The sequence below is a fragment of the Arabidopsis lyrata genome (genome assembly GCF_000004255.2).
Source record: "Arabidopsis lyrata subsp. lyrata unplaced genomic scaffold ARALYscaffold_2, whole genome shotgun sequence".
In the NCBI taxonomy this organism is placed as follows: domain Eukaryota; kingdom Viridiplantae; phylum Streptophyta; class Magnoliopsida; order Brassicales; family Brassicaceae; genus Arabidopsis; species Arabidopsis lyrata.
Window position 1 is genome coordinate 10,575,742 of NW_003302554.1, and position 19,002 is coordinate 10,594,743.

Consider the following 19,002-nt stretch of genomic DNA (forward strand, 5'->3'; position numbering starts at 1 on the left):
TAAGATCTATTTTTTTACTTGAAATATAACCCAGGAAAAAGACTTACTTGTCAGCTGAGACCTCTTGCTTGTTCCCGTAATATCCTTCATCGTCCTCATGGCTCTGCTAGTTGGTCAGAAGGTACTTTATCAGCTTTCTCAATATCTATTATGGGTACAAAGTTTTTTTTTATCATTTTTGAATGAGATTTATTGAACTCTCTCGTTTATATTTTCAGGGATACAAAAATTATAGCTACAGAATACGGACCTAACGCAGGAACGAAGAAGAACGAATATGCTGAGAAGGCTTGTTTTGAAGTCATATGGAAACCTTAGACCGGATAGATTGGTAATCGGAAATGCGCTTAGTTGTTCAAAAGGAGGCTTGTTTTGTTGCTTGAGTATGTCGTACAGGTGATTCTTGGTTTTTAGATCTGAATTACTTTTGCTTTGAATATTGATAGGAAAAGATGAAAGGGAGTATGAAACGATACTGAAAAGGACGCTACAGAGTATTTGTGTTTTGACAGTTGTTCCAAATACCACCACCTTAGTGGTAATTCAGGTGAGTAGCTATTCAATGTTGTGTATATCGATATTGTCAACTTGAGTTGTATCTGATGTTTTCATTTTGTAATTCCCATATAGGTTGTACATGATGGTGGTTCTGTATCGTTTTTATGTTCCTTACACCTTGGTAAACATTTACTGATGTTATCTGAAACACATATAATCCGGTATAAACAATGTTTGTTTGAGTATTTATAGAGTTTATAGTAGTGAAAGTTTGTAATCCCATAAGCTGAGAGTGTGAATATTTTTTTGTGTAACTTCTACTGTGGCCTCCATTATGGCAGTTAAAAGGTAGAAAATGTTTGTTCTAAAGAAATATGATGTACATAAAGGGAGACTATGAAGGATCGAATTTACGAAGTCGAGAAATTTGTCTTGAGATCCTTCTTCTTTCATATTGAATGATCGAGCAGAGAGTGGGAGAGATTTATTTTGTTAAAGTCTTGTGGAGAATTAGAATATTTGTTGGGTTTAGAAGCATTAAGCCTTTTTTTTTTTTAATGGGCTCAACTCATAAATATTACACTCTAATAGATTCTAAAACACATATGGTCCATCTCTCATGGGCTATTTTGTTTTTCCATTTGACACTTATAATTAGAAGCTGATGTGTATTAATGAAATGTTTTGATTGGACGAATAAAAAGCTGATGTGTCATCTCCAGAAGAGCCAAAAATGCTGACGTGGCGGAAGGATGGAGAGAGATAGCCTCCTTTCATATATACTAGATGAATACCCACGCTACGCGTGGGTTTGTTTTAAAAGTTGCTAATAACAAATTATTTTGATTGTTCTTGTTGCTAGTTAATCACCCGCTAATCATTTACTCATACAATGAACAACTACTCTTAGTATTAAAATACATTTTCAACCAACATACTCAACAATACATGACTCACACAATCCGTAAACAATCTTTCCTAAACCAATTTTATAGATGGTAATGTTGGGATTATAGAACCTCTAAAATTTGATGAACTTACGTACTCTTCACCCTCAATGTCATATATAGATCAAAAAAATAAGAGAAAAACTTACTCAAACCATTAGCTAATCCACTATACTATTATCCACTCATATTTTGAGTTAAGATTACAAAAATTAGCGGAAAAAAACTTTGGAGTATATATAACCAATAAAATAATTTCATGGAAAAATAACATAAAATAACAAAATAAGTTAGTATTAGTAAAAATCAATATGTAAAAAAAATTAAATAATATATATAATTAAATAATAAATATATTATTAACTTGTGAAATAGATTTTCAAATTCATATGGGCCATCCCTTATGGACTATTGTGTTTTCCCCATTTGACATTTATAATTAAAAGCTGATGTGTAAAAAATAAAAGATGACTCATATTAATGAAATGTTTTGATTGGATGGAAAAAAAGCTGATGTGGCATCTCCAGAAGAGCCTAAAATGCTGACGTGACGACCATATGGAGAGAGATAACCTCTTTTCATATATATGATGATTTCGCCAAAAGTCCATGGATTATTTCCATGCCATGAACCACAAAGACTAGGTGCCCAAACCCGGAAATATATTACTCAATGTATACTTCTTCGCACCAAAACTAGAAGCAGAGCCAAAAAATAATAATGAAAAATTAACATTGTTGAAGACTCGAACAAGAATGGTGAAAGCCAAAACAGACCTGAATGCTACCACTAGACTACAGAACAATTACAAAGTTGAATGCTAAACAATTCATATACATTATCGACCGCAAGCATGGACTTGCCCATCTTGTACTCGTCACCGGCTCTAACTAGAAAGGTGACACGAAAACTAACTAAGAATATTGTTAACAAACTTTAAGGCTTTTACTTTTTCACTAAGTTTTTTAAGCAATGGCTTGAGCATCATAATGCTTTCTTCGGAACAGGCTCGTAAGAATAGGGTAGGACAGGAATGCAATGGCGTAAAGCTCACATCCATTATAAAAAAAATTACAAAGAAAAAATACCCATATTTTTAGAAAAAAAAAAGTTAAGAAAATTATTAATAAAGGCCTTAATTTCATTAAAAATATATTAGAAAAGCCCAAATAATTTGTTTTAAATGATTTCTTCTTTTTACAAAAAAAGCCCAAATTTTCAAAAACAGTTAAAACTGCAAAAAAATTTACTTGTAAAAGATTTCAAAAAATGCCAAAAATAATTTTCCGATAACAAAAAGTCCAATTTTTTTTTTTGCCTTAAGGCTCTAATATACTTTGAGTCAGGAAATGCTTCGGAAGACACTACATTAATGGCTAAGTCTAGACACTACTTTGTTTTACGCACAAAGTAGTGGATGCTCATTAAAAGTGGTATTGTTAGTCGATTAACACTCTCGAGCCCAGAGTTGAACACCAAGTCTCAGCTATGGTTAGGAGTAATTCTGTGATTCCGCTAAAAACCATTAGTAAGATTCCCTTTTATTTTAAGTCGTCAAGATAAGGGCTAGGGTTTAGATGCCTCAACTTCTCTTTAGGTTTGGTTTCTTCCCTTGACTTATAGCTCCGGTAAAGTACTGTTCCGGAGACAGTATCTTCGTGAAAACTCTCTGCAGCTTGTTCAAAAGTAGACAACAAGGCTGGAGGACCAATAATGTTTTGGTAACATGGCAAAAACCACAAAATTAAGCAACATCTAACTTTCTATAGTAAAAAAAAAAAAATTTATAAGACTATAAGCATAACATTTCTTTACAAACACAAATTAAAATAATCATATACATAAATGAAAACAAAAACGAGTCATATCAAATCTGTTGAGAAATTGAGTAGTGAGAGGTTAACGAACAATAATCACTGCTTATTCACATTTTATAGAGAAGAGAAGAACCAAATCAAATGGTTCCAAGCTTGAGGAAGAAAACATAGGAGATGCAAGCCATGTATCCAAAGAAGAACAAGACTTGCATTTACCCCGATTACTCGGTCCACGCATAACAGTAGTACAAGCAAAAAGCGCACATTGGCAATCAAGTAAATCCACCACAGACGAACAATCTCCACCACCATATGGTCTTCAAATGATAGTTGCAAAGTACGTAAATCAAACTGTGAAAATGACCCTGCCGTTTGTACTTAAATCCAAAAATCTTGTTCATCTTGAATAATAGATAGGAAGAAACAAATTGATGTTGCTAAAAGAAAACAACGGACATATAAACTAGACTTTTTAAATTCAAACTAACCAACTCTCGTTTTCTCCTTTTGCCACCTCCTCTTGGTTGATTGGTTTATCAATGCCTTTCCTAATCGCTTTGTTCTTTCCTTTTGCCTCCTTTATGTAGCTTGATTTGCACTACACTTGGAACATAAGAGCACACAAGTGGCCAACAGTTTTTGTCTGCGGGTTCTCCAAGCTCCAATTTCATTATGCATCCATCCTCTCCAATGATATTTATAGTGTCATGAGTGAGGTCGCATATTGTTTTTCCTTCTTTTTCAAAAACCACAGCAACTTTCTTCTCCTCGTCAATGAAGAAACTCTTATATGAGAGCTTACTGTCAAGGTATGATGTATCCATTGTGAAGAATCTGCTCCACGACACATTTTCAGCCTCAATCTTAGTTGTAATCCATATCTCAAACTTAAATGTTTCGCTTGTCTGAAATAAAGCAGCGATCTTCTCTTCTCTAACCGAAGATAGTGACGCAAACTCTGCACCCCAAGCACTAAATGGCAGAGGCAAAAGCGGTCCAAATCTCTCTCTTGTAAAATCAAAACAGATTATATGACTAATAGGTGCGTATTCATTCCGTTCTACAGCACCCCAGTAAGTGTTTCCCTTGATAGAAAGGCCACGCTGAGACATTATACGCCAGTGTGGAGAGACATCAAGAGTGGTCCATAAATCAGAATCAAAATCGTAGATTTCATACCGTAAAGCGGGATTCTCGGGGCGAAGTTTGAAATCATCTATAAACCTCAAGATTTTGGGGCTGCGACAAGATCTGCTTTTGCTATTATTTTTGAATCCGAGAGCGTACATGTAAATATCTCGTCCTTTCCAGCCACCAGCGCGGTAATACTTTCTGGTTTGGATCCATCTTGTTTGCCCCAAATACGGATTCCAAACCACAATCTTAGTATCATCGTCTTTCAAGATGCATAACAATAAACCGTCACAATGAAAGACTTGAGATATCTTGACTTGTTCTGAATCGTCTAGGCAAGTAAGTTTACCTAGAGACTCTGTGGATGTATTTTCATTGACGACAATTCCCATTAAATAAACATTGTAATCCATCATCACGATCATCCGAGTCTCCCCTAATTCCCTTGCTGCTGCTTCTTTGTCAATGTGCATCTTCATAAAGCTCCGGCTTTTGAACAAACCGTTCCACCTTTTGCAAGTTAATCGCACTGATCTCATAAATTTCAAGGGAACCATAGAGACAATCCGCTCTACCAAATCTATAGGAAGATAGACATCGTCATCTTCATCGTTTCAAGTTGAAACAAGGGACATTCACCTCCAGATTCAACTTTGGCTACAATCACCTTGAGGTTATCGATTAACAGAGCGAAACTCTTTGACCTAACACCATGACCCTTATCTTTGAGGTCAAGCTCAAGTCCGAGAAGATGTGTGTATTTTCCAGACCCATCTGCTACAAACTTCACATGCTTGTTCTCAGCGTATGTCTTTCCCCATGCCTTCATCACAAATGGGTCATTCACTGCAACCATACAATATAAACGATGGCGTCAATACAATTAAACGTTTTGATCAATTTCAGAAGTATACACAAACTCATCACAGAGATAAAAAAACATATCAATTCATACTTACCACTAAAGCAAATGATCTCATCAACATAATTTGATTTTAGTTCCTCTGCTTTCTCAATGAAACCAGGCACATGCTTCATGCTAACCTCACAAGAAGAAAACACAATTCTCAAATCAAATCTAGAGATTTATCAGCTTAGAATCAAAACCCACATCTTATAAAACTAATTCAAACGATAAATCTGAAAAAGTTTGAAACTTTGTACCTGCATGTGGGAGTGAAAGCACCAGGGACACCAAAGAGAATGACTTTCTTACCGGCGGCGAGAGAGTGAACGGAGGCGGTCTGAAGTTGATCATTGTCATCGACGAAAGAGATGGTTCCGTCAGGTACAACATCGCCGACAGCAATTGGAGCCATGAGGCTGAGAAGCAAAGCGATTTGAAGAGTTTTAGACTTTGAGCGAAAATGAAAATAGGGCTTTAGAATATTTTCTAAGATTATATAAGATTTTATGTAAAAAGATAAATCTAAACAAAAAAAAAAAAGGATAAAATCTATAAATAACAATATCGAAAAATAAACTTTGTTTTCCAAAAACATAACAATTTGATTTTAGCCTTTTTAGAAACTTTAAAACTCATTCTGTTTCAAAATATAAAAAATTGAAGGTAAAAACACACATATAGATAGTATGTTTTTTTTTAAAAAAATACTATCTATCCCAATATATAAGATGTTTTAAATATTTTCATTTGTTCTATTATATAAGATTTTTTCTACTTTGAATACATGATTTATATTAGTTTAATAATTTTAATTTATTTTAATTATACTGTATCTTCTTCTATTGCTTGAATTTTTATAAATGAGAAAATATGTATTGTTTCTTAATCTCTATGTTTTTAGTCCAAATATCTAATAAAATAGGAGAAAAAAAATATGATTTAACTTTAGTAAAAAAAAACTAACCAATGACGAACAATACTGCAGAATATATATGGTCACAAATGATCAAATGTATTTAAATTTTCATAGAAATTTGCAAAACATTTTATAATATGAAATAAAATAAAATGTGTAAAACATTTTATATTTTGAACTGAGGGAGTATTAATTTTGTTGTGGTCGTCTTTATAAAAATTTATAAAATATTTTTGTGGTAATTTTGGGGTTGGGTGGGAGAAAACAATTAAGGTACAGTAAAACCTCAATAATTTAGTAGTCTATAAATTAATAATCTCTCTAAATTAATAAATTCTTCCGGTCCCGAGTTGGGACCAGTGTAAAATATGACATAAATCGATATAAGATAATAATTTTTTTGAAAATCCCATGTAAACATATGGTCCCATCTATATCATAAAATAATAATTCTATAAACTTATAAATATATATATATATATATATTTAACTTAATATATATATATATGATATAAATTTATATATGTTATATATGAATTACTATGATATATATTTAAAATTTTTAATGAAATATGACTCTAATATTCTAAAAAAGTTTGAGTTGTTTTCTAAACTTAATAATTGCTTCTCTACTTGTAATTAGTTTTGAAAAGATATTGTTTATAAAAAAATATATTTTTAGATAGAATTTTTTTTAAGAAATTACAAAATTAGTAAAATCTCTCTATAAATTAATATTAATTTATCGATAAATTAATACCTCTCTAAATTAATAAAGTTTTATTGTCCCAACATTATTAATTTATAGAGGTTTTACTGTATTCTTTTTTAATATATTAATAAACTGTAAGAAAAAAATTGGTAAGAAATAATATACAGTATATCTTATTTCTATAAAAAAAATTATTTTGTTTTAGTTGTAGATCCCACATATAGACGCTACCTTTTCTGTTTAGATTAAATATTTCAGAATACATTGGACGGTTACTTTTTGCCTATGATATGTTCGTCACAAAACGATGTCAACAATAATTTGTTTGCCTAAGATGTCTTTGAAAGTTGGAAAGCAAACTTAAATCTACTGCTCTCTTAGTTTATGTTTGGACTTTTGGCTTTGCCGCTTTGGTAAAGTGTTCAAGAGAAAATATCTACTGCTCTCACCAGGAGAACAAGGCTAGAGGACTGAGAATATTAGGCAACTAGATACAGGACCCGTGCCTTGCGCGGGAGGAGGTTAATGGTCACAATTTTCTGTATAAATAAAGAAATTGTTCAATCTTTAAAAAGGTGAATATTTTGTGTCTTTCAATAAATTTCTTTATATACGTATAAATCAGTGTTTTTACGTCCGACTCGAACCGTCCGATATGTTTGGTTAACCTGCGACTCGTACATATCTCCGGTTTAGGTTTAGTGCTAATGTCCGTTAAAAGATAGGATGTTAGATTTTTTTGTGTATTCACTATTTAGTTATTTTTAGAACTTTTTCAGTTTTTCATATTCACTATCCTACTATCTTAGTATTTTTTATGATTTTAGTTGGATTAAAAATATTTAATCATGTTACTATTATTGTTAGACTTCATATTCTATAAAACATGATATGATTATTTTAATTTTAATTTTTATATTTATAAAACTATATAATCTCTATAAATTTTAAATAAATTAAAATAATAATCAATTGACCCGTGTTTGAACCCGGTTAACCTAGTGACATAGAAAGAAGTCTGCTTCATTGTTTGGATCGGATTTAAAAACATTGATACAAATGTGTAAAAGAAATTGCATGATTATAGACGATTAGTGGAGAAAGATTAAGCAAATGGAGTATGTATTATAGATTTTACACTACTATATATAATTGAACGTATTATAGATTTTACACTACTACATATTATCAAACGTATTATAGCATGATTATAAGTTAAGTAAAAGAAATAGTAAAACGTTAAATGAATAAAAGAAACTAACTTTAGCATCAATCAAGATTAATTTTGGATGCTTTCACCAACATTAGCAAAGTATTGTAGTCTCTACTACATTTTAATGATCTTGCTAATATAGAGATAAAGGTGGTCTCGAAGCCTTACTAATATTAGTTACATAATCATTTGTTAAGTTTGTGGTATATTTATTTTGGAAAGATTTATTGCATAATTATTTGCAATTTTAATTAGAAATTCGTTTTGATTGATGGAATATATGTATGTATAATACTAATGGCAAATTCTGTAAATAGTCTAATAAAATTTGGGCAATTATTTAAATAGATGACAAATCATTCTAAGAGCGACACGTCAGCATAGCAATCTTGTTAATAACACGTTAATGTAAGGTTTATTTTTTAGAGTATTTCTCTATTAATATATAAGGGATATGCAGCATGGCCAGAATCAGAAAACTAGGCGACATCCAACTTTCTATGATTAAAGATATATAAAAGCACAACATCTTTTCAAAACACACAAATTAAAATAACCAAACATAAATGAATTAAAAAAATGTCTAATCAAATTTGTTGAGAAAGTGAGAAGTAGGAGGTGTTGGAGATGGGCTGAGCACCCTCACTTAAGTCTGGCCCAAATCGAAATTAGTCCGATTATTCGCCGATCAAGCCCATGAAACTCAACGAACATCACTACTGCCGACTTAGAAGAGATTAAAACAAAATCGGCGAGAAAGAAAGTAAAATCTATGGAATCCGAAAGCAAAGAAGAAAAACCCGAACTAATAGCAAACAACCTTATTATCTAAATAAATAGGGGACCATCTTCAGTAAGGGGAGCTTCCTCAACTTTTGACTCATGAAACCTATAGAATTATTTACTTGTTTTAATTAGCTAACTCGTCTTTTTGATAGTCTAACTCTTCCTTGTAACCTTTCGAACTTTGGATTCCAATTGATAGAAAATTTTCACTTTTCCCTACTATTTTTCTTCAAAACTAATGTACCAATCTATAGCATAAAAGAAACTAAGAAGCTTAGAACACAAGTATATCAACAAAGTATAACTCTCTTTATTGATTGTTTAGAAACTCTCTCAAAACTAAACAAGCTTTCTCTAATCTCTTAAGGTTACAACTCAACCTTAGAGACCTATCTATAGGAAACACAACTTTGTTAATCCTAAACACATTAGGAAAAGATAACTCCTAAACCTAATGGAACATTCTAGGCCTATCTTAATCTTTAACCTCCTCACTAAAGATATCTTGGGCCTTAAGCCTCTTGAAGATTATCCAACATTCACCCCCTTAAGCTTCAAGTTAGTCTTTGAGAGATCTTGAACTCCAATCATACTCCTCATTTCCTTAAACTTGATTCTTGCTAGGGCCTTTGTTAGTATACCCGCACGTTGCTCTTCTCCGGGTGCAAAATCCACTTCAAGTTACCTATCTTCAACGCATTCTCGAATGAAATGGTAACGCTTGTGGATGTGTTTACTTCTTCCATGGAAGACTGGTTTCTTAGTAAGTTCAATGGCCGACTTATTGCCAATAAGAATGGTAGTCTTCTCGCCTTCTTTGCCCGTAATCTCACTTAACAAGTCTTGAAGCCATATTGCTTGCTTCCCGGCTTCCATTGCAGCCATAAACTCGGCTTCACAAGAGGACAATGCTACGGTTGGTTGCTTTTGAGAGCACCAAGTGATTGGTGACTCACCAAAGTAGAAAACATGTCCGGTTGTGCTTCTCCCATAATCTTGATCAACATTATGTGAGCTGTCATTGAATCCAAGAAGCTTCTTTGATCCTCCTCTCTTGAATACTAAACCGTAAGCTGTTGTTCCTTGTAGATACCTTATAATTTGCTTCAAGGCTTCTCCGTGTGATTCTCTCGAGTCTTGCATATACCTACTTGTTACTCCAACTGAGAAAGCAAGATCGGGTCTTGTATGCAAAAGGTACCGTAGACAACCAATCCTTCTTCGATACAAGGTAGCATCAACTTCGGGTTCTTCATCTTGTCCCTTAGATAGCTTTAAACCAAACTCCATAGGTCTGTGAGCATGATTACAAGTATCTAATACTGCTTCCTTGAGAATCCATCGTTAATAGGCTTCTTGTTTTATCTCAATCCCGTCTTTGCTTTGGTTAACTTCTATCCCAAGATAGTAAGTAAGCTTACCAAGATCAGACATTTCAAACTTAGTAGACATTCCAGACTTGAAATCTTTGATGATCTTCATTGTACTTCATGTGACAAAGAGATCGTCAACGTACACGACAATAATAAGATGATTTTCTCCTTCTTCCTTGCGATACACGGAGCTTTCTTTAGAACACTTCTTGAACTTCATTCCTTTTAAAATCTGATCAAGCTTCGTATTCCATGCCCGCGGAGCTTTTCTCAAGCCGTATAAAGCCTTCTGGAGTTTGAAAACCTTATGCTCTTCTCCCTTCTATTCAAATCCATCGGGTTGAGACACATACACTTCCTCATTGAGCTCACCATGTAAGAATGACGTCTTGACGTCAAGATGATGAATCTCCCATCCATAAGAAGCAGCTAAACCAATTAGTAACTGTATTGTTTCAAGGCGAGCCACTGGTGCAAAAACTTCATCAAAATCAATTCCGGATTTTTGAACGTATCCCTTAGCGACTAGCCTAGCTTTGTACTTATTAATTCATCCATCCGCGTTCCTTTTTATCTTGAACATCCATTTAAGACCAATTACATTAACTCCAATAGGTTTAGCAACTAGAGACCACGTCTTGAATCAATCTCCTCAAGACATGCATTAGTCCATACCGCAAGTTCTTTAGCTACTTGGTAACTTATTGGCTCGTCATTCATTGACAAGAGTCTTTTACACTCAATGTCAGCTAGAAGGACATAGTCTTCAAGATAGCTAGGCGAGTTTACTTGGCGACCCGATCTTCTAATTAAGTTGCGGTGGAGCTACAACTTCTTGATTTTCTTGAGTTTGATCATTTGTGTCTTCTTGTGATTCTTCATCATCATCATCACCTTGGTCTTCTTGATGTGTGTCTTGGTTTTCGTTTTCGGGATTAGTCACATTTTTTTGTTGAGTCCCGATAAACGGTCCATGACCTTCATCCATCACTTCTGCCCAACTCATTTGAAACATTCCCGGACTCCTTGTAGCTTCTCTCTCGTCTCCCTTCCAATTCCAACCCGACTTGTCGTTAAAAACCACATCGCGGCTCACAACAATTCTCCTAGTCGTTGGATTGTAAAGCCTATACGCCTTGGATCCTGGCTCGATCCCGAGGTTTACCAAAGCTTGAGATCGATCATCTAGCTTCTTTAAGTGCTCGGATTCAATTTTAGCGTGAGCAAGGCAGTCAAACACTCTAAGATGATCTATGCTCGGTTTCTTGCCTCTCAAGCATTCGAATGGCGTTTGATTCTTCAAGGCTTTTGTAGGGATCCGGTTGATTATATACGTTGAATGTCGTATGGCTTCTCCCCAAAGGTAATTCGGAACTTGCATTGCTTTTAAAATGCTTCTTTTCATCTCCATCAAAGTGCGATTTCTTCTCTCAACTACGCCGTTTTGTTGCGGTGTATAGGGAGCTGTCAAATGTCTCTTTATCCCATTCTTATCACAAAAATCTTGAAAGTCTCTTGAAGTAAACTCACCACCTCTATCCGTACGCAAAGTCAAGATGGTCTTTCCAAGATCCTTTTCAACTTGAGCTTTAAACATCTTGAACTTCTCAAATGCTTCACTCTTTTCCTTTAGCAAAATCGTCCACATATATCTTGTAAAATCATCGATGATCACGAAGATATATTTGTTCCTAGCAAGAGTAGAGGGTGTGATCGGTCCACACAAGTCCGCATGTAGCAACTCCAACACACTTGCGGCTCGAAATTATGATGCTTTCGGGAAGGCTTGACGTGTTTGTTTTCCAACTAAGCATGACTCACAAATCCACTTTTAACTGTTAAGCTTTGGTAGAACATAAACCATCTCGACATTGATTCAATGGTTTTGAAGCTTACATGACCAAGTCTTGCGTGCCATCTCCATGTATCTTCTTCGATTCTTGAATGTAGACAAATAGGCTTACCAATTTTGAGATTAATCTTGTAGAGTCTATTTGGAGATCTTTCAACGTTTACCAAGAGCCGTCCATTCGGGTCATGTAATGTTAGGTAATTTTGACGCATTCTAACATCACAACCATACTCGGTGGCTTGTCCTATACATAGGATATTGCTCTTTAACCCGGGAATATAGTAAATCTTGGCTAAAAGTTGTTGCTCCCCTGTTTTTCCTTGAAACAGAATTGATCCTTTTCCATCAATGTTAACACACGATCCATCTCCAAATTTTACCTTGCCTTTGACGTTTTCATTCAACTCTGAGAAGTAAGACTTTACTCCGGTCATGTGATTACTAGCTCCGTTATCTAAGTACCATATTCCCCCTTCTCCTTTATCCGATTCATACTTCTTAGGAATCAAATATTCTTCGTTAAGGAATACGATCTCGTGCATATAAAGTGCCGCATCAGCCTCTTGTGTCTCTACCTTGTTAACCTCTTGTAGTTTTTGTTTCCTTTCAGGGCAAACCGAAGCAAAGTGACCTGCCTTATCACATCGGAAGCATACAACATTAGATCGATCTTTCTTCTTTTCGATTGATCTTGTGTGTTGAAACCTCCACGGCCTCTACCCCGATTACCCCTTCCTCTACCACGACCTCTTCCTCTTCCCCGAGAATTCTCAAAGCTTCCTTGGTACCCACGCGAATCCGTGCTTGTAAACAATAGGTTTCCTTATGTATCATTGTTTCCTTCTACGTCAAGTATACGCTCCTCGTATACCTTTAATCGTCCTACTATGTCTTCAAAGCCGGTTGTGTTGAAGTCCAAGACTTGTTCTAGCGAAGCTATGATCTGTATAAACTTGGATCGTGGTAAGCTGTTAAGAAATTTCTTAACAAGTTTTGGCTCATTAATCGTAAGACCTAGAGCTGCAGATTGAGACGCCACCTCCGCTAACCTTCCCCCAAAGATGTCAATTGTTTCCGAGTCTTTCATCTTCATCCGTTCAAACTCAGACATTAGGGTTTGAAGTCTAGCTTCTTGATCAGCTCCGAGATTTCTAGACTTGATTGACTCCCATATACCTTTTGGAGAGTCTTGTTCACCAACTTGCAAGATTAGGGTTTCCGAGATGGATTGAAACAATAACCCGATAGCAACATCATTCTTCTCTTCATCCGTTGACCCAGGATCGATAGTATCCCAAACCTTGTTGATTCGTAACAAGACCTTCATCCTCATGGCCCATACCGTATAGTTTGTAGAGTTTAGCATAGGGCATTGAATGGAGGTCTTCGCCACCTCCTTTTGGCGCGGCACAGGATCAACGACTTCTGCCATCTCTAGGCTACGTTGACTCCGTGTTTCACAAGGCGATTGTTAAACCGCTCTGATACCAAATAAAAGAAACTAAGAAGCTTAGAACACAAGTATATCAACAAAGTATAACTCTCTTTATTGATTGTTTAGAAACTCTCTCAAAACTAAACAAGCTTTCTCTAATCTCTTAAGGTTACAACTCAACCTTAGAGACCTATTTATAGGAAACACAACTTTGTTAAACACATTAGGAAAAGATAACTCCTAAACTTAATGGAACATTGTAGGCCTATCTTAATCTTTAACCTCCTCATTAAAGATATCTTTGGCCTTAAGCCTCTTGAAAATTATCCAACATAGCATACGTCTCAAATCACCAAGGCTTTTTGGAAACCAGACAAATTTCGGTAGACCATTGTCTCAAATCACCCAAGAGCAATCATATATTAATTTTTAACATCTATGTTATCAGTATTTTACCGGCCAATCAAACGTTAAATTTAAAGCTAGACGGACTACCCAAAGTACGATGCAACATAAAAAGAAAAAACATAAGGTGCTACGCAAGTAATATACCTAAACTACTCTTATTGTAATGCCAAAAAAAAAAAAACTAATTATACAAAGAATAGATAAGCTTTCAATTCAGAAAATAAAGAACAAAAAAGTTTCAAATGATTTATATATAGTAGCATTACTGGTAGTAGTTATTTATAATTGAAAGTTTCTTTTAATTTTTAGTTGTCAATTAAAAGTATCTAGGATTTATGATTTATCAAGAACTTTGAAAGATCTTTTACCATATACATTTCTTTGTTTTTTAACATTTAAACCAAAAAAAATATCGTTTACTAAACTATGGACTAAAGAACGATATCTACAGGTACTACATCAAATCAAACCGACAATTATTTATTTATTTTTTAAAAACAAACAAGATTTTAATACTTTTTTTGCAACTACTAGAAGATTAAAATTTAAAAATAATTTGATTAAAAGAAGAAATAAATTTTATTCTGCTAGTACATTGATTAACAAACTTATCATTATCCTATCTATATAACAATGAAAAAATTGAACCTCTGTTCCGCACCAAAGAGTCTTATCTGATGATGGAAGAAATCTGTTGGTTTGAAACAGTTACGGTGGAGCAGATGGTTTCTTCCCTTGACTTATAGCTCCGGTAAAGTACTTTTCCGAAGACTGTATCATGACCAGGATAATTTTCTTCGTGAAAACTCTCTGAAGCTTGTTCAAAAGTAGACAACAAGGCTAGAGGACCAAGAATGTTTTGGTAACATGGTAAAAACCACAAAATTAAGCAACATCTAACTTTCTATAGTAAACAAAATTTTTTTTAAGACTATAAGGATAATATTTCTTTACAAACAAAAATTAAAAAAATCATATACATAAATGAAAACAAGTACTGGTCATACCAAATCTGTTAAGAAATTGAGTAGTGAGAGGTTAAATAACAATAATCACTGCTTATTCACATTTTATAGAGAAGAGAAGAACCAAATCAAATGGTTCCAAGCTTGAGGAAGAAAACATAGGAGATGCAAGCCATGTAACCCCGATTAGTCGGTCCACGGATCCAGTTGATTCACCACAGACGAACAATCTCCCCCACCATACATGGTCTTCAGCCGACAGTTAGGGAAGTACGTCAATGCAGTGACAATGACAAGAATGAAGAAGATGATTAAAGATCACATTGTCAAAAAAAAACAAAGGACATATAAACTAGATTTTGAATAAATAGATGGGAAGAAACAAATTAACATTGTTAAAAAAAAACAAAGAACATTTAAACTAGACTTTGTAAATTGAGACCAACCAACTCGCGTTTTCTCCTTTTGCCACCTCCTCTTGATTGATTCATTTATCAATGCCTTTCGTAATCGCTTTGTTCTTTCCTTTATGTAGCTTGATTTGCACCACACTTGGAACATAAGGGCACACAAGTGGCCAACAGTTTTTGTCTGCGGGTTCTCCAAGCTCCAATTTCATTAAGCATCTATCCTCTCCAATGATATTAATAATGTCGCATATTGGTTTTCCTTCTTTTTCAAAAACCACAGCAACTTTCTTCTCCTCGTCAATGAAGAAACTCTTATATAAAAGCATTTGGTCAAGGTATAATGTATCCATCGTGAAGAAATTGCTCCACGTCACATTGTTGGCCTCAATCGTAGTCGTAATCCATATCTCAAATTTATATGTTTCGCTTTTCTGAAATAAAGCAGTGATCTTTTCTTCTCTAACCGAAGATAGTGACGCAAACCGTGCACCCCAAGCACTAAATGGCAGAGGCAGAAGCGGTCCAAATCTCTCTCTTGTAAAATCAAAACAAATTATATGATCAATGGGTCCGTGTGCGCGCCGTTCTTTAGCACCCCAGTAAGTGTTTCCCTTGAGAGAAAGGCCTCGTTGAGACCTTATACACCATTGTGGAGAGACATCAAGAGTAGTCCATAAATCAGAATCAAAATCATAGATTTCATATACTAAAATGGTGTTTTTGGTGAAAAGGTTGAAATTATCTATAACCCTCAAGATTTTGGGGCTACAAGAAGATCTGTTTTCACTATTATTTTCGTATCCGAGAGCGTACTTCTTTCGTCCTTTCCATCCACTAGCGCCGTCATACATTCTGGTTTGGATCCATCTTGTTTGCCCCAAATACGGATTCCAAACCACAATCTTAGTATCATCGTCTTTCAAGATGCATAACAATAAACCCTCACAATGAAAGACTTGAGATATCTTGACTTGTTTTGTATCATCTAGGCAAGTAAGTTTACCTAGAAACTCTTTGGAAGGATTTTCATCGAGGACCATGCCCATTAAATAAACATTGTAATCCATCATCACGATCATCTGAGTCTGCCCTAATTCCCTTGATGTTGCTTCTTCTTTGTCAATGTGCATCGTCGTAAAGCTCCGGCTTTTGAACAAAGCGTTCCACTTTTTGCAAGTTAATCGTATTGATCTCAAACATTTCAAAGGAACCCTTGAGATAATCTCCTCTACCAAATCCTTTGGAAGATTTGACATCGACATCGTCACCGTTTCAAGTTGAAACAATGGACTTGAGAAAACCCTTTTCCAATTTCTTGCGAGTGGCGATTCATAAGGTTGTAGAATAAAATAATTAAAGACAAAGAACCCCTAAACGAAGCTGGGCCAATTAAAAGCTACAGGCTCTAGTTGGGCTTTTACAAATGTCCAACTTAACAATTTAATACACTCGACTTCTCCACGAAAGTATACGTATCCCTTTTAGCCAATCAAGAGGGTCAAACCCCATTGACTCTATGAGGTTAAAGTACAAAAGAACAGCTCTTATAGAACGTATGGTATTGGTAAGCCAAAGAATCCTTGATTCACATTTTATTGATAAATATTACTCCCCCTTAATCATGGATGTGTTCTTTTTGTATAAGTTCCTGCTCCGTGCTCCTCACAGAGGTAACAACCTCTTCCCAAGGATATCTCTCCCAATAAATTCATTTTTGTGCCAACAACTTCTCTGCTTCCAGTTCTCTGTGTAAATAGAGCAACTAAGAGATTTTCCTTTTAAGAACACATCTTATACGGTTAAGCTCAAAAATATACATTGACCATGAAATTTTTAACAAAATGCATCATAATTTTTCTTATTTATTTCTAATGATATGCCGTTACAAAAAAGGAGAGAAAGGATAGACCCTACTACCAGATTTCAAATAGAGAAGCCCACGTTTTGTCTATATATGCCTCGACCCTTACGGCAACATTGGTCTTGGAGGTGGCAGCTTTATAGCGTTTCATCTTCCTTTACCATCACAACCTCTTCTCCTCTGCTAGAGATGACACTAATCAAGGTAATAACAAGTGATTACAATCTATTAGTTAAAGAAACAATGGCTTGCACTTAGACCTTTCTTTTTCCCTTAAATCACTATCTTGTCATACTTAGACAGAAGCATTTTCTAGTGAAACAGATAAGCAATGAAAACCACAAGCATATAATCAACTACATACCATAAAATCAGAATGGCATTACATACAAAATAATAAGTTATAGTAAGAAAGACAATACAAAACTTATACCCAATTACCCAAACACTCCATCATTTGGTAGTAAAGCTCTACCATGCAAAGGAGTGCCCTTTTCCATGATTCGGAGAAATAATATTCGGTCCTGAATGAAAGACCATAAAAATGATGACTTCAAAGGTAAACATGCATAGTAGTCTAGTAGATCAATAGAAAATTTTAGTAGAGAAGACTTTTAACCCACTATTTGTAATACGGGTCCATTAATTGTGGAACCAAACATATCAACTGAACTACACATCCAAAAAGCAAACTCAAGAGCCTTCATCAGACCAATTCTTTAGGCATCCGGGCCACTGAGTTTTATTCACAACTGAGCCACTGAGTTTAACTCACAAAACTGTAAGCGAATAGAAATTAAAAATGAAATAATATATGGGAGATTTACTCAGATGTCATACAAATTAGGTGTATTTACCAGAACGTTACAGAACTTTTTTTTATTACTGTTATATTTCGGTCCTATTTTGTATACCCATCATGCCCCTACTAAACGTTACAGGAAAAAACGTAATACAAGGAATGTCACTGCCACGTCAGCAAACCCGCGTCGCCACGTCAGAAATCGCTGACGTGTATTAATGAACTCAGTCGTAAAGCGATACAGCGGCAGTTACGGCTGAGTTAAGACAAAATATATGACTTATGAGAAAACGGCTGACTTATGAGTATAACTCAGCCTATAGTTACGGCTGATTTATAAAATTTGTCTGAGTTATGAGATAACCCAGCCTACGTTACGGCTGAGTTAATGAAATTTGTCTGAGTTATGAGAATTTCGAGCATAATCCAGACAACGTTATGACTGAGTTTTTACCCGATGGCTGAGTTATTTCCTCGACACGGCTGAGTTATCTTTTTTCGGCTGGCTGAGTTATCAAAGACGGCTTAGTTATGGGATGTCGTTACGGCTGAGTTATGTTCGAGTGTCATAAATCAGCCGTAAAGAGCTGGATTAACGGATAACTCGGCCTAGTTACGGCTGACTTAGTAGCGAAAGATTAATTACTATAATAGCATGCAATTACGGCCGAGTTATTAAACGTTACGGCTGAGTTAAAGATTGTCGGTTGAGTTACGACATTAGAAGGCTGAATTAACTTGGCGTTTTTTCGTTTTTTAATTACTGTAATAGTATTCATGTTGCGACTGACTTATAGCTTTATTTGATGGCTGATTTTTTAAGGCAAATTTACATGTTCGTTTGGTGGCTTACTTGCCACTTCATCAATTAAAAAATGACGTCGGATGCAACATTCCATGTCATCATCATCAAAGGAAATATGAAACGTCAAATTTTTTCAACTCTTCTTCTTCACCTGAGTTTT

At 34.9% G+C, this 19,002-nt stretch overlaps 1 protein-coding gene and 1 pseudogene across 1 annotated transcript; both read right to left on the reverse strand.

Moving 5' to 3' along the window:
• Positions 1 to 3,354: 3,354 nt before the first annotated feature.
• LOC9323063 (peroxiredoxin-2A) lies at positions 3,355 to 5,769 on the reverse strand. The gene is given in 4 exon segments (XM_021035641.1): positions 3,355 to 4,989; positions 4,992 to 5,243; positions 5,357 to 5,436; positions 5,562 to 5,769. Coding segments are annotated over 4 exon segments (1,677 nt in total). The 5' UTR covers positions 5,717 to 5,769; the 3' UTR covers positions 3,355 to 3,799.
• A 9,611-nt stretch (positions 5,770 to 15,380) lies between these two features.
• On the reverse strand, positions 15,381 to 16,883 carry LOC9324537 (annotated as a pseudogene).
• Positions 16,884 to 19,002: the final 2,119 nt, after the last annotated feature.